The sequence below is a fragment of the Tripterygium wilfordii genome, chromosome 8, assembly GCF_013401445.1.
Source record: "Tripterygium wilfordii isolate XIE 37 chromosome 8, ASM1340144v1, whole genome shotgun sequence".
In the NCBI taxonomy this organism is placed as follows: Eukaryota; Viridiplantae; Streptophyta; class Magnoliopsida; order Celastrales; family Celastraceae; genus Tripterygium; species Tripterygium wilfordii.
The window spans coordinates 2316314-2332899 of NC_052239.1; the positions used below are offsets into that span (position 1 = coordinate 2316314).

At 36.4% G+C, this 16586-nt stretch overlaps 1 protein-coding gene and 1 long non-coding RNA gene across 2 annotated transcripts; one reads left to right on the forward strand and one right to left on the reverse strand.

Annotated features, from left to right (window-relative positions):
- Window positions 1–469: 469 nt before the first annotated feature.
- LOC120004163 (histone-lysine N-methyltransferase ATX3-like) lies at window positions 470–10766 on the reverse strand. The gene is made up of 23 exons (XM_038853430.1): window positions 9413–10766; window positions 9258–9313; window positions 8978–9176; window positions 7601–7723; window positions 7446–7514; window positions 7282–7350; window positions 7086–7177; window positions 6876–6968; window positions 6277–6412; window positions 4803–4878; window positions 4550–4649; window positions 4334–4458; window positions 3975–4120; window positions 3462–3566; window positions 3126–3190; window positions 2792–3008; window positions 2508–2594; window positions 2308–2364; window positions 2138–2227; window positions 1903–1989; window positions 1231–1305; window positions 863–960; window positions 470–721 (listed from the first exon to the last, which is right to left on the reverse strand). The coding sequence occupies exons 1-23, from the start codon at window positions 10316–10318 to the stop codon at window positions 631–633; spliced, it is 3162 nt and encodes a 1053-aa protein (XP_038709358.1). The 5' UTR covers window positions 10319–10766; the 3' UTR covers window positions 470–630.
- Window positions 10767–13399: 2633 nt separating this feature from the next.
- On the forward strand, window positions 13400–15443 carry LOC120004217. The gene is made up of 2 exons (XR_005469468.1): window positions 13400–13571; window positions 14983–15443. It is a non-coding gene; the product is annotated as an uncharacterized LOC120004217 (long non-coding RNA).
- Window positions 15444–16586: the final 1143 nt, after the last annotated feature.

A 16586-nucleotide genomic window follows, 5' to 3' on the forward strand; every position in this document is an offset into this window, starting at 1 on the left:
GAAATTCAAATGTGAATACCAGTCGGAAGAGTGATGAGTAGGAAAACTGCAGCGAGGAGTCAGGAGATGTGCAGCTGTTGATGAAATTGTCTCTTCGAGTTCTCTTCCTCATCTTCTCACTCTGCGAATGATCTCATTTTCGATATTCAGTTTCAGAAGCACTCAGCCTGGCATACTTACTCGATGAAACGCGCCAATCTTTCTGATTTAAAATTCCTTTCAATCCGAGTGATCAGATGGACACAATTTTAATCCAATAATTTAAAAGTCGTATCAAATCAAACCGTACTCTTGTTTTTAAATTCATTCATTTTTTCTCCACTAATATGAATTATAAACTCTAAAAAAATTGTTATCCCTATTATTTCAGTTTAATTACGAAACTTGCCACCCACTGTGGTCTTCCTAATTCCTAGCCACTAGGAATATCACAGAGGGTAGTTGCCTGAATTTGAGAGAATACCAAAGAAAAATTACAAAGCGCCAACAATAATATCTATATCATCAATTTATAAAAAAAAAAAAATGATAAGAATGCTCTTCAGTGAATTTACATTATTGAGATTCAAAAAAAAATTACTGAATATATCAAAAATTCAGAAGAAATTTTGCAAGCATGAGAAAAATGGCTTAGTTCAAAAATTTTCTGCAATTGGGAGCTTTACACAAGCAATGGACCTTCAATTGATCATGCTCGTCGGGATCAAACAAGTAGTCATACCTGTCAAATACAAATTAAACATGTTTAGCAAATAGAATATGAAATTCTTTATTTCACTTGACCAAACCAGTACAAGTGCCCAGAATGCAATTGCACAAAGATGAGCTTGCACCCCTCGTAAAACAAAGATAAGAGTCATACGTTAGCTCTTCACCGGCGGACACATTGGCTTTGGCAATAAGAACTATCCTGCTCTCACTACCCACGCTCATGATTCTCGCATAGCAATTGGGCATACACTGCAGATAGATTAGATGCATGTGTTAGATCAAAGATGAATTAAAACATTAAAACTTGGATGAGTAGATTGGCCCTGGTCAAACATTGCATTGCAAATCCAGAAATCTAAAGCCATGTTCCATTCCCTTCCCCAAAAAAAAAAACAAAACATTTATGCCAGAGGTATAATAAATTGTCTAGGTTAGAGTGGAGAGGTAACATGGAATGAAGGATGAGAACGATACTCTAGGGTTGTAGTAAAACTTTAATTTCTTATAATTGTTACTTACTGAGTGGTTAATCAACCGCGCTATATTCCCCTTGTTTGTGGCATCTATCACAACTTCCTCACTGATCTTGAACAGCTGCATAAAAACATTGAATAGAAAGCTAAGCGTCACAATTACAACATATTGTAACGAGATGGCAGTAATCATCACCAGACCTGCCTAAAAGCAAGGTGCTAAAGTGATACTTATCAAAAACAAAGTCGATATTCTCACAATCCCGACAATTCTAAAGTCACAAAAACAAAGCTTCAGACAGGTTAAAAATACCAAGCCTTGGAACACTGACATAATCAGGTACACATACACTCTTTTATTTCAAATGGCTAAAATTGTAGTAAAGCACCAAGAGCATGCAACTCTGGACATTACAAGGAGGCTGATAACCCAAGCACAAGAATAATTTGCCACGCTTGCCCTAAGAAGGAGACAAAAATAAACTTCATATCTTCTCCGGCAAACAAATAATCTATGGACTATGGTTCCCTTTTACAAAGGAAGAGAGGTAAGAAGGGAGGGAGTTCCTCAGAAATGTATCCAACCTAACAAGTAAGCTGTAAGCATCACACAGTAATTTCACGAGAAATAATGATAATTCAGTAAGACATTTAGGTTGTTCCACAAGGTATTGCCAACAAACAGATACAGACAAGGAACAACAGAGAAGAAACTTACATAGCAATCTTTGCCCTGAAAATGGTATCGAGCCTCTCTTAGATCTGCGACACTCCGTCTAACCTTCTCACCACGATATTCAACAACCTGCAAAAAGGAGTGCAAAGTACCAAATGGAGCCAGTAAACTCTCAGCGGTAATATGTATGCGAGAAGGGGGAGAAAGGAATCTCGTAAGAGCAGGATAAGGCATGTATAATACTTGATCCTCAGAGAATTAAAGACATGCTAAGTACCATTTCTCCTTCCTGAATGTTTCTGCGTGCAAAGAGGCCCCATCCATGTATACCAGATTTACCAAAACAAATCCGACGATTTTCGGTTTTCTGAATGCATAAGTACATCTTAATTGAGTTAGAACTTAAAGTAAGCAGTAACTATAATACATGGAAAATGATGGCTTCACCTGTAAATGATGAAGTCTTTCTTTGAATGAAGAGAAAACAGTAGAATCTTCTGTTTCCTGTTACAAAGCGAGTAGTCAGATGGAAAACTGACCGTCACAGTGGCAAAGCAAAAAGTGAAGTAAAGTTGTTCCACCAATACGGAAATTATCTTCATTCCAGAGCATGAGAAAGAATTCTGCATTAACAAAGAGAACATTACCTTACATGTGCTCAAGCTACACAATTCACTTAGAGAGTGATGGCTTGGCCCTGACAATAGATGGAATATTGCCTCCCTTTCAGCCCTCTGGTAAAAAGGACAATTTTTAAACCAACAAAAAAAATTATTCATCTATTGTTGGTGATGAGCTAACAAAAAGCCTGAAAGAAGAATGAAATCCATGCTTTGGAGGAAGCAAACATATACATAAAAAGAAAAGAGACAACAATTCACATATATAACAAATAATATTGCAAAATAAGTTTCTGGGTAATGTAAATTACCTTAATGATTGATCTTTTAAAAATCCGGCATCTTGCCGCAGAGAGAGGCTCAAAATACTCAGCTTCTGAGGTTGAGGGTTCAGGAAGTTCCATTTGCTTAGATGAAGCCAACCTTGAAACCCTGAAGCACCCATTCTCGTTCTGAAGCATGCTTCTGGGAGCAAAAACCACCCCTGAAGGAGTATGCACAACTACAACACTTTCTGGGCTCGGCTTCCTTCATTGAAATAGGGTAATTACGAGGCATTGTAAATACCAATAATGTTGCACAAGAAAATGGGATTGAATAAAAAGATACATATGAAGAAAAAAGATCCAAGGGCGTAGTTCTAACCTGTGAACAGCACAGTATATCGACTTTTTGACAATTTGACTCCCATTCTTCTCTGAACAATGCAACTGAAGTTCAACAAGATTTACAGAAATCAGTTATGTTTATATTTCCAAATGAAAAATGCATAAAAATTCAGGAGAAAAAGGTACAGCACAGGTGTGGTGGAAAGCTTGAAGCACTAATGCACTATGAATCACATATATTTCTAAATCTGTGTACATATATATCACAGCCCTGCAAACACCTCAGAATGTATATAATTACTTAAACCACTGCCATAGTTATAATAACTCCAGTGTAAATTGGAAAAAAGAGGGAGGAACTGAAAAAACTTACTTCCATACTGTATCCCGCTCTAGATGCACATGTTGCATGAAAATAAGTGGCACATTTGCAACATTGAGCACAGGAACCATGAGTCTGCTTGCAAATGACACAAGTCTGCAGTCCATGTAATTAAGCGTCAATCAGATTACAAACACCAATATTTCCACTGATAAATGTAATATGCATATGCATCATCTGGCACCGACAGAGAGAGAGAGAGAACTGAAACAAGAAATTTCAGAAACCTCATCCAAAGTTTTATGGATAATCAAGTGTTTACAAAAGTCAGAAACTTTTGCACTAGATTCCTATGAAAGAGGAGAGGTGACAAAAAGGTTGAGAGTTTCTATTTCTTAGACAAAAAACTGCTTATGCAAAGATTTGGAGCCTGAAGTAGCATAAAAACATGTCTAGATATTGGTATATAATAAAATACCTTGCAAATGAACTAGAACATGAGAGTTTTATAGAATATTCTGAGCTAGCAGCAGAAAAACATGTATTCGTAAGATAATAAAATACCTTCAAAAACAAATTTGCTGGAATTTTAAGTATTCCAATGGCGGGTTCCATATTCTCATGATTGGAGAAACCAACTTCAGGCCGAAACCAAGCACATGTGACATGAACCCACAGCGGGTCAATATCACACGGCTTCATAGCACCACCTGCAGAAACAGTTTTGAGGTATATTAATAAAAAAAACTAGCTTTTTTAAATGCTGCGAACTTCTGAAACAAGTTACAAAACTATTTATCATAGTTTACCATCAAAGCTATGGGGATCATCATTGCAACAGAGAATCAATAAACGATACAAGAATGACAATAGTAGAGAAAAGAGAAGATCCATAGAGCTTGACTAATTATAAAATCACATGCCTTTTACAGGACAAAGGCAGCACTCCCTCTCAACTTCAGGTGTTTCACATGCTCTACAAACCCACGAAGTAAAATCCTGAACTTTGATTGCCCCATAGCATTCTTGGTGGACGGCTATTTGACACCTAAACCAATAAAATTCCAATCAGTTAAATATAGCCAAGTGCAAAGAAGGCCTGAACTTGCACCAGCATAAAGTAAGAGTCAGGGAACTACCTATTGCAGATAATAATCTTGTTATAATCCCAGTCTTCTACCCATCTGCAGATAGCACATCTTTCTGTAGTCCATTTAAAATGCACAGGCTCGTACTTCTCTGTTGCAAATTGATTCAAAAGTTACACGAGTATGTTACAAATGAAAGTTAATCCACTAAAAGAGATCCTGTTTGAATCCCTTCACTTCTAGTCACACTTGTTCAGATGGGAAACAGAAGCTCAAGACAAAAGTAATGCCTAATTGTATTTACCTTGTAAAAAAGCCAGAAGCTTCTCATAATCCAAATTTAAAGGATATATTCCGTGCATATTATTATAGTCAGCAATCTGCAACAATTTCAAAATTAATGATAAAAGAAAACGACCATTCACAAAATCCATAGGCACTACCAAAGTATTTAAAAAAGGGGACCCTATTTAACTAGCAATAAGCATTCACATCAAAGATTATAGCATACTGAAATCTGACCTACTTATGGGTCTTTGGCATGAAAGAGAGATCAGAACAAAAGCAATTATCCAAAGAATCCCACAAAGGCCATCTAGGAATCTCTCGTACTAGAGAAACAGATTGGAGTCTCATCACCAAAAGTTAACAACTAATGCAAATAGAAAATACCAGAAAAAAGTTATATGTTAATTTCTGTGACAAAGATCTTTCATATGAGGAACCAAATCCTAATTTCACGAGTAGAAAAAATTTCCCATTCTTAACGGAAAACAAACAGTAATCTCTCGTACTAGAGAAACAGATGGAGTCTCATCACCAAAAGTTAACTCGTGCAAATAGAAAATACCAGAAACAAGTTATATGTTAATTTCAGTGACAAGGCTCTTTCATATGAGGAACAAGTTCCTATTTCATGAGAAGGAAAAACTTATCAGTCTTAATGGAAAACAAGCAGACTTCTAAAGCATTACAATGCAATGCTTGAAAGAGTTTCAAACTCAATAAATATACATCATTCCTAGGACCCAGCACAATGAAAAAGGCTTGTGAGCTCAAACAATGAATAAGCCCATAGATATCACCATGCCTATACTGCTTACTGGGTAGAAGAGAAGGTATAGAAAAACAAACTAAGAAAGCCTCCCAAATGTGAGAGCTGGGGATCACATCAAAAAAAGATAAGACAACTCTTCCGGTCAAAAGTTGCCAAACCTTTTCTGCTCCAAAATTTTTTAAAGTGATGGAACAAACTGCAGCTCAGGGTCAGTCCACTTTCAATGCATATCAATGTTTTCAACAAAAACTATGCGGTCGAGGACTGAATAAAGCCAAAAATCTACTTATTCAATTTTTAGCAGACTGGTATATCATTTTTTATTAATGCGGTTCAGCCATTCCTTCCTAAGTAAGAAGGTTGTCTTAAAAATGTATAATAGGAGGAAATTCCAGCATAAACATAAAATAAACCATAATGATTGCAACTTTCAGTCTTATATATGTATTATGGAAAAAATTTGTTCACACCCATAAAACGACAAGCTTAAGGGTGATTAACAGTGATGGCCACCAAGAAAATGCTACCAGAATCTTAGCATCATTTAGTATCAAATTCAATCAAGTTGTCGACATATTTAAGTATGCAATAACTCTAATCACCAACTCAAAAGCCAAGCAACTCAATTGAATAACTTTATAAGTGTATAAGAGCATATTAAACATAGATAAAAATACCAATCAAACAAAAAATGTGGTAAATGAATGCAACAGATACAAACCCATTTTTCCAGGGGTAGCATTGTGCCCTTGACTTTCACGCTGTATTTCCACTTTTTCGCTCTGCATCCTGTGTGTCTTTCCCATTCACTTGGTGTCTGCTTCTTTGACCCACATGAACCGCATTTGCACTCAATTCTAAACAGAAGGGCAAAGCAAAACCAATTAACGGAATTATTCACCAAAGTAAACTAGTAAAGTGAAATCAACTAAACTGTTACTCTAAAATGAATCAATTAATTCTAATTGGCAAATAGACGAACAAGATTAACAACAAATCCTCAAATAATTGTATAGAAATTAAATTCAGTCAGGTGAACTACTTAAAGTTTATACAAATACTTAAAGGCACGTAGTCACACTGAGAAATTTGTTATGTTTTCAAAAATATCTGAAGACGCACAATGATAATGACAAATGTATTCAATGAAATAGATGGACTTAAGGGGAAAAAAATTATGCCAGCCACACAAAAAACAAAGTTGCAGGAAGGCAAGGGATAGGGAGAATCAGTTCCAGCACTTATTATTGAGGAAAAGAAAATACAATACCAAAATAATTACAGCCTAATCATGATATATACAAAGTACTCAATGCTTACAGATGAAGTTTTGGAATGTAAACTCCTTCCATGCCATTGCACACTACAGTAACAGCGTCAGGTGGCAAAATTTGTCCTCTGCTTCCAATAGACCTGACACGCACACAGACATTAGTCCTAAATCTTAATAATAACCAATGAAGTCAAATATGAAAATGCCGAGAGAACAAAAAGAAAGGAAGAAACACAAGAATTGTGCAGTTAACAAACCTATGTTCTGGCTGCCTTTTCTCGATATCCAATGATTTATATTTAAACTTTGCTTTGCAATCAGGACAATAATAATCAATGTGCTCCAGATCCTTCAAATCCATAGCAGAGTAAGATAATCACCATTGCTTGGCAAAGTGAGCATAAGATAAATATAGGGAAGAAAAAAAAAAGCATTTGAAATGCGATCTGCTACCTTCAAAAGCTTGCTGGAAATTTGATCACACTCAGCGTGCACCCAAACATTACAGCCATCACAACACACCTAAGTAGAGTGGAGTCCATTCATATATCAGATTATCCACAAATTACATTAGTGTGTGTACTAAAAAACATATTTCACGCAACAGACAATCTTACCCAACTCCCACCATCTGAATGGTGCCAAATTTTCTTGCATATGCCACAATATTGTTTTGATTTCAGTAACTGCAAAATCATAGTAACAACATGAGAATTTTGAAAACATAATATGTTTAGCTTAAAAAGACTAACAAAAAGACATTACTACGAACCTTGGCACAATGCTTGCACAATAATTGGGCCTCACCTGTTGAACCCTTCATTTTTTTCAAAGATTTTAACGGAAGCAACAAGGCACAGGCAGAACACTGTCTCATGTCTTTATTACATGCATTCTGCAAAATAAACTATAGTGTGTGAGCACCAAAATTAAATATAGGCAACACAAAGGTCGAGAAAATGAAATTTGTAACAAAAAATAGCACGTATATTTACATAATTTGCATATAGGCTGCCCAACCACACATATACCCTCTCGCAAAAGATAATTTTAGAATTTTCAGAATATATGTTAGTGAATTATAAAAAAAAATGATTTCCCATGCAGCGATAGAAAGAGAAAATATTACACCCCGTTCTTATGGACCCCAAAAATCCCCCAAATCTATGTGGCATTAAAATAACCATTGATTAAAAACACACAAGTAGAGCTACACATCCAACACTCCATATTAAATGGAGGTCTTTTGGGGTCACTTTTTGGGGATCTCAAGCATTATCCCTGTTCTTATTCAAGCGATGTGCAGCAAATGAGTGTCAAGCGCATAATACTAGAATTTACAAGTTCCTAGAATGATGACAATAAAATCCTGATAAGGAGGAAAACAACACTATTGGGTTTGCAGTTAGTACATAGCAGAGAACTTCAAGCACTTGAATCAAGAACTGTAAACTTCATTTAAACTCTACAAAATTAAACTAAATAATCCAATACATGACCTATCGCTTCAAGTTTAAAGGACATTGGACTTTTGTAGATAGTAAAACCCATGCAAAAAGAATGAGGAACTCAAGGATCCTAATGAATTGGTTTTTCTGATATTAACATTGAGCTGATTGCGTCCTATTACATGACAAAGGAAACTAAAAGAATCATCATATATAGTTTCAAATAGGAATGATGCCCTCGATGGAGGGAGGTAATTATCTAAATTGGGTATTTAGCAAGCGCCGACATGGTTTTCAGGATGATCAGATAGCAAATCTGCAAGTGAAATTGTCAAGCTAACAAGCTTCTGGGCCTTCTGTTCTACCACATCTAATCCTGAAATGCTCTACCATAAGAGGATGCCACTTGACTCCTTGTGTCCCATCTAATACACAACACCAAATTTCCAACATCCCCTAACAATTTTCTTGCCACAAACTGAAACTTAAAATGGATGAGACAGAAAGGTCCAAAAGTTAGAAACATGAATTGAAAAGGATTGGCTTGCTCGAATTTCTTTCTGGTATAGTGGAGTTCTAATTAGTAACACATTGACACTTCTCCTGCATCAGATCCCTAATCATTTTACCAACACAATCTTGGTGCCTAAGTGACAATCATTATAACATTCACAGAAAAACAAAGGCCACAGGAGACTCGCCTGGTTTTGAGAGAGAAATTCCCTATCCTCACTTGAATTGGAGGCACCGTGAATACCACTGGGATGAGATTCTCTACAATCTAGGAAGGCAATTTCATTTTCTGTCTCATGAAAACCATTTTCTGCCATAATTGCCTCCTCCAGAGCTAAATGAAAGTCACTCAGTTTGCACTTGTACATCTGGGTCTGGCCGCCAAATCTGCATGTATAAAAATTCAAGAAAAAAGTTCACCCCAAATGAACTACAGTAAAATTATTACTAAAATTTTGTGGTTCACACCTGTCCGAGAATTCTGAGAATGGGAATATCATTCCTTGTTTCACCCAAGCATAATCCTGCACGTCACTTTCCAGTTCAATTGAAATGTAAACAAAAAAATGGTAATAATTAAATAGCAAACCCAACTAATATGGGACTGAGAAATCGGGAAGTACCCTTTGCTTTCCATTTTTGGAGAACCCAAAAAACATCACACAGAGAGCGCCAGGAACACAGCATCTCAGCACGGATTCAGGAGCTTCTAATATGGGATCAATTACTACAGCGGGCCAAGCTGGGAATCTCTTCCCACATTTAGCCCAAACTAGGTCTCCCAGAGCAAAGTCCTCTGGTCTGTACGAGTCCTTTTTCTTTACACTTCTTTCTTCTCTCAATTTCTGTAAACCATTGTATCTATACCCAGACATATACTCCTTATTTTCTATCAATGCCGAAGAATTAACATCACCTATTGACATCAAAGAACCACGGGAAACCGACCGTTTTCTACTATATTTTCTAGAATAAAATTTGTTGAACCCTACACAACCAACTTCTCTGTCATGGTCCTTCTCACAACATGGATAAGGCTTCGAGCTTTCGAATCTCGAACTATTCTCCACAAACCCCAATTCACTGTATCTACATCTTCTTTTACCAAACTTCTTCCGATTTTCTATCGATCCAACCTTCCCAAAGCTCGTATCCAATTCGTTTAGTTCATCATCCCTGTTGTTCAACACATCAATGACCGAGTCACTGAGCCGCGAAGGAAGCATTTGAACTCGTCCTCGTGATGGTTTGAGTAATGGAGGACGAGACTTTTCAAAGCTCCGATTCTTCAAAAACGCTGATTTGGATTCGACTTCGCTAGCCCATAACGATCCCTCTGCGGACCACGAACCTGACCCACTGCTTGAATCTTCAAATCCACCATGCTTATCAATCGAACTGTATGCTATTGTTTTGCGATTCTTCGGAATTAAGCCGTACTCATATTCCACTTCTTCATGGCAAGGCTCTTCAACCTTGCAACGCTTCGGGTTCGGCATATCAAATCTCAGAGGCCGTTTAGTTATCATCGTCCAAACTTCCGATTCAACAGATTCGGTGTTGACCTCTAAATACAAGCCCTAATTTCACATCTGAGACCAAATTACACTCTCGGGATAGCCGATACGAACGCTAAATTTTTCAATAATTTACACTTCAAACCCTCACTAGATGATACTACAATTCAACCGCATACGACAGTTTTCGCTGATATCTAAACCCTAGATTTCCAATACGAAACCCCAATAGATGCAGCGAGACGGAAAACCCAGACAATTCACACGATTTTATAGCTTCTCCCATCCACGAAACAGGGGAACGAAAGCTTAACAGAAGTTTTGCCAATCAAATCGTGAATCGTGTTGTGAGAGTAAGGATCGATTTTCTCAGAAAACGCCTTTGTTTTTCCGATAATACGAATCGAATATGCAAAGAGGGGATTTGTGCTTGTAGTAGGACGCGGCGGATCAGTTATACGAAAGCGAACAACAATTTATTTATTTTAATTATATATTAATATAAAAAAAATATTGCCAAAATATATGGGCTCCACATTCACCAGTGTGACTTCGAAAGGTTTGGCTCCAACACATTCAACAGTGTGATTTCGAAAGGTTTGGCTCCAATATTTGGAAAACGGAGGGAATGGAGTCAAAAAAATTAGTTTAGCATAGCGCGCCAAAACAAATGTGTTGATTTTTCATCTGTATTGGTGTAAATAAAAAAAAAATCATTTAGAGGTTACCGAATTATTTTAGAGGTCACAATTGGTTGTAATGAATATTATTGAGAGTCAAATTCCACTACTAGATAGATTAGTCTATATATAGACATGAAAGGTATTTAGCTCGATTCTCACAATGAAAAATATTTTGTAGTCACACTTTAAGTTTCATATGAGAAATTGATGAGTGTGTTCCTACAGTCCAAGTTTAAACTCATATAGGATGTCTAAAAGCTTATCAAAAAAATGATGTCTAAAGGATCAATTTTTACATTGTCATTCTCGGTTACTCGAACAATAGTCAAATTCGACGCTACCTATTGATACTTTATTATTTATTATTTATGCACAGGTCTAGCGGTCCATTTACGTCCATATTGAATATCTAAAGGGCAAACTTGCACGGTCTCATTCTTGGTTTCCAAACAAAATAGTAAAATTCAACTCTATCTATTGCTGCTTTATTATTTATTAAGATTAAGATATTTATGAATTGAAAAAGGTCTCACAAAATATATTGCTAAAATATATGGCTCCACATCCAGCGTAGTATCATATTTTCAAAAAGATTGTTATTTGGCTCCAATATTTGGAAAAAGGAGGGAATGAATCGAAAAATAGGTTAGCATAGCACACCAAAACAAATGTGGGTTGATTTTTCCGTATGTCATGGTCTGAATCAAAAAATAATTTAGTGTAGGGATGTCAATGGGGCGGATTTGGGGCGAGAACCTCTTAACTCATCCGTCCCGTACTCATTAGACAAACCCTTATCCGTTGAGTATTTGAATCTTCACCCATCCTGTACCCGTCGGTGTGGGGAATCACCATCAAGTGTAAATTGTGTAAACTCTAGTAAGTGTACAAATGAATAAATATAGAGCAAAATATAAATAGATGAGTAAAATTAATATTTATACATCAAAGTAAGTCAGCTAATAAGTAAACTATGAGTATTATAAATAAAAATATATCTATATATACGAAATAATATATATAGGTATGGGGTGGGTTGGATTTCGACAAATCCGTCCCCGTACTCGATATTTTCTCCATAAAAATATTTGTACCCATCCCTAACCCGCTAACTAACGGGGTATATCGTCCAATTTGGGGCGGGTATAAGTATTTTTGACATCCCAAATTTAGAGGTTACCAAATTGGTTGTAAATGAATATTACGAAGAGTCAAATTCCGTGACCACTTGAGAAATAGACTAGTCTAGTGGTGAATCTATCACAGGGTTAAATTGTGTGGACTTATAAGGTTTTGAGTTCGATTCCCACGATGAGCAATACTTTGTTGCCTTTATTTGAGAAATTTATGTTTTGTTGTTTTCATTTGAGAAATTTATGTGTGTACGAGCCTGACGGCCCGAATTTATGTTCATATTAGATGTGAACTATTGTGATGTGTTGTAAGATATAAAATTGTGGTGCTGTGAGGTAAGTTCAAATGCATAAACTGTTTGGCGCATCACTTTTAAAACTGTGGTGAGGTGCGTTTGGCATATATAAATTACGGTTATATTAAATGACTAATAATATTAATATAAAATCACTCAATGTTTGCATTGTATAAAACTATTGTGCACCTCACCACAACCAAGAAAAGCAGTGTAAACACATTGCCAAACAGGCACATTGTCATTTTCAGTAAAAATAGTCAAATTCGATGCTTTATTATTTATTATGTGTGCACGGACTTGACAACCCGAATTTAAGCCCATATTGAATGTCTAAATGACAAACTAGACCCATATCGAATATCTAAATGGCCAACTTGTTCGGTGTCTAAAGGGACCATATTGATGCTTTATTATTTATTAAGATATTTATGAATCGTAGCTATTCGAATTTTCGATGAGTGTTTTGATATTACGGTATTTAAATTAGACTTATTGTTACCACATAATTTACCTTGAACTTTTTTGGTATAATTTATGTTGCATTTCTAAAGAGTGAATTGATCTGATTATTTATTAATTAATTCGAAATTAGAAAAATACATTTATCTTAGACCTTGCTCATATCCAATATTTTTTGAACTATCTAAATTAATGACTTATTATGTCGAGTCTATTGAGTGATGAATAATGAAAAATGTAGAAAGCTTAAAATTTAGATTATGTTAATTTTTTGGTCTTGAACATGGTATTGCAAGATATTACAAGTTTTACCAATTGCAAAAAAAGGAAAAAGAAAAAGAAAAGGTAATAATTCATAATATATTTGAAATAATACAAACCTAGCCAGCAGGGCAGGCCGGCGGGAGGCCCAATTGTTGAACCCAAGCCCAAAAAAGCGGGAGACGGGCCTTTAAGGAACCTTGGCCCATGAGGCCATGACTAGGTCTGGTTATAGTTGCATGTAGGGAGCAAGGAACCGATAGCCGCAACCCTCGTCCCCCCACTCGGTACTCTGGCTACTGAAGTACTGAGTATCAAGCGGCTGAGGATGTTGAACCTGTATTGGTGGTTGCAGGTGTTCGGAAGCATCAATCGATCTACATTGATTCTCCTATCATCGTCGACAATGCCTCCTAATCTTACAAATGTGGTAATCTTCTCTTTCCGCTTTTATTTTTCTACAAACGGAGCTAGGGTTCAACATGGAAAAATTTCACTTTTGGTTTGATTCACTAGCCTAAATCACACTGTTTATGAGTTCTCTGGTATTCTGGTTTACATTTTGTTTATGGGAAAATTGGTTTGTAACTTGTTGTCTATAGCTCGTCGGGTAACTTTTCTTGGAATTGTAATGTCTTTGTTTGTTGATTGATTGAGTAATCTGGATCTTAGAATGATCAGTGTTTTCCAGTCCCTGGTATTCGTTAATTGTTCATGTTGCATCAAGTGGCATGGATAATATTGTGTGTTGGTAGCAATTATGTGAAGCTGGGGGAATGGGGGTGAATTAGCCAAAGTAGGCTTGGGTTTGCGACCGGTTATCAATAGTTTGGTTGGGTCATTGTGCTTTGAATTGCTTGTAATGTCTTTGTTTATTTGTAATATGTTTATCTCTGATCAAGTATTTGCGGTGTTCAATTTCTGGTGATGTTGTTAGATGTTCTTTTGTGGAAAAGTGGTATGGATATGATGGTTAATAAGTAAAAGGTCTGAGTAGGAAAATTGTGTATTGGTAGCGATGATGTGAAGCCGGGGGAATGGGAGAGGGCCCTCGTCCTTGTTCAAGTTATTGCGTTGTGACTGTCGCAACCTCTCCTACAATGACTGGGTTGAAATAAAAGGCGTGGCTGCATTCTAGTATGGAATGGATAGCCTAGACTTCTCCCAACAAGGCCAACATCACGAACATCATTCTGCTGCCATCACTTTTCCTCCGCTGATACAAACCTTTGTGCTGATCCGTCCACAATATTGTTTCTCTCGAATGACTTTTTAAAGTTTGTAGATTATCATAAATATTCTCTCTGTATTTGAGGACACATCTACAGGAATGAGAGAAGGATTGAAAACTTCAAGCAACATTTTCTATGATTCCTTGATCTTAGTAATTCACTTGGACAAGTATAATCCACACGCATCCTATAAGATTGAAGAATAGTTCACCTCCTTTAAGGATTTATGGAATTGTCATGAAATCCTAGTAATGGCCGTTAAAGACAGTTCATGCACAGCCTTTCATCTCAGCCAAGTTGCTAATTTTACTGGTCAGCTAGCTACTTAAAACTTTTAGACAAGTCAGTTTATGTGAAAAGTTTCCAGTCAAGCAATATTGCAAACTTGTGGTAAGGTTTCGAGCATCGCAAGGATGAAGCATGTGCCAAATTTTGTTGGTAATATGTTTTGGATCAGAAAATGCTGAAATTTAGTGCATCAGTTTACTTTTTTCATGCATATGTTTTAAGATTAAAAACAATCTGGTGTATATCCAAGTGACATGAGCCGCATTTGTGTCGTAACTCGTAAGAGCTCGAGTGTCTCATAAGTATCATTTTTGGTCCAAGGCCTTCTTGTTGTAGGATTTGGACTCCCTCAACTTCCAGTCCTGGTGTACAGAGCTGCAAGGCAAAGACGTTCTGCAAGGCAAATAAAGATTGATGTGGAAACGACACTCAGACTTAAGCAAGGGCGTGTTGTCTTTGCTAACGCCTGCACGCAGAGAGGAGAACAAGCCAAAACCAATTTAGTGCTAATAGAAAAGAAACTGGCTTTGTTGTTGTAGTTGGCACATCATAGCAGCATTTCAAGTGCATTTGCGGGGGAAACTAGATTTTATGTTGCCATCGTCGATGTTTCATATGATTTGTATGATAAATTCATGTGTTCTTTCATTCTTGTTATATATTCATTATCAGCTTTACTCCCTTTGAATTTGAGATTGAATTTCTTGTATTTTTTTTTTTGATAAGCTGATATTGAATTTCTTAAATTTGATTTTATTGATTTTACAGTTCTTTGAAGTCCACTTTCATGGGTATCCACTTTCTACGAAGAAATCTTACTTTTCTGTCTTCACTTAGCAAAAAGGCCACTATTCAATGTGCTTGGTTTTCTTTGATTAGGCAAACAACAGTAAGACCACTGTGTTCTACATGGCCTTGGATTCATTGTTTGAAAGAAGTTTCATTTGAATTTAAAGAGACCGGCATAGATCAGCTATTACGGCACAATCTTAGAAAAAATATTTCTACGCGGACAAAATGAAGTGCGTTTGTTCCCGATCAGGATCATGGAATGCCACTCCCTTATATTTGGTGTGTTTGCACATATCAAATACATCGTTAAAAAGTTTGAACGCCCTAGTGAGATAAAAAAAAAAGTGTTTGGCCTAGTGATGAGTTCGAAATTGAAGATGCAAACTTCAACTCGCCATTCGGCATTAAAATACTTTCCTTTTTAAATTTTGTCCTCAATGAATTTTATTATTCCTTCAATTATTTGTCATTGTAATTTTAGTAACGCGTCAAACATTTTTTGTCATCATAATTCATGTCATATCACCACAAATTCGAAACACAGCCCAAATGAATCCATTGTGAGCCCTTTGTCTCCGGTTAGCGTCATATTTTCGGACTCTTTTGATTGACCTTCACATTTTCAACCCAAAAAAAAAAAAAAGAGGCAAGATTTGTGCAGAAAATCTCTCTCAATGATCTAAACCTAATAAGAAACTATGGACGGCTGTGATTGCATGAAAGTATTCCAAGTTTTGTGGGCCCACGATGGAATGTGGTCCCCTGATGGGTAGCTGCAACTGCAGCTGAGCATTTCGACCTTTTCTTCATAAGCCTCCCTTCAAAACATATATAATTGAAAATTTTGAAATAATATTATAAAAATTATATTTTATTATCATACAATTTTTAAAAAATGAACAAAAAAAATAAGATAATTACGGTAGGGGGGGCAGAAGCAAGCATAAATTGCGAAAATATCCAATCGATTGTTGAATCTCCACCCTTGATTCCTTATCACACGCCCCTCCTCTCTATATATCTATCTCTTCTTCTTCCTTCTTCCTTCTTCCTCCTTAGTTTGTCTGTCTTGCTTCTGTTTATGCACTCCTCTTCATTATCCAATCTCTCCACCTCCACAGTATACCCTTGCA

Bases quoted from the DNA above. Each gene is read 5' to 3' on its own strand.
- LOC120004163 (XM_038853430.1), bottom strand. From the start codon at position 10,318: ATGATAACTAAACGGCCTCTGAGATTTGATATGCCGAACCCGAAGCGT. The intron at 2,228-2,307 runs GTGAAGCCATCA...TTATGCATTCAG, and splicing joins AAAGACTTCATCATTTACAG to AAAACCGAAAATCGTCGGAT. The intron at 1,990-2,137 runs GTACTTAGCATG...TCCTTTTTGCAG, and splicing joins ACATTCAGGAAGGAGAAATG to GTTGTTGAATATCGTGGTGA.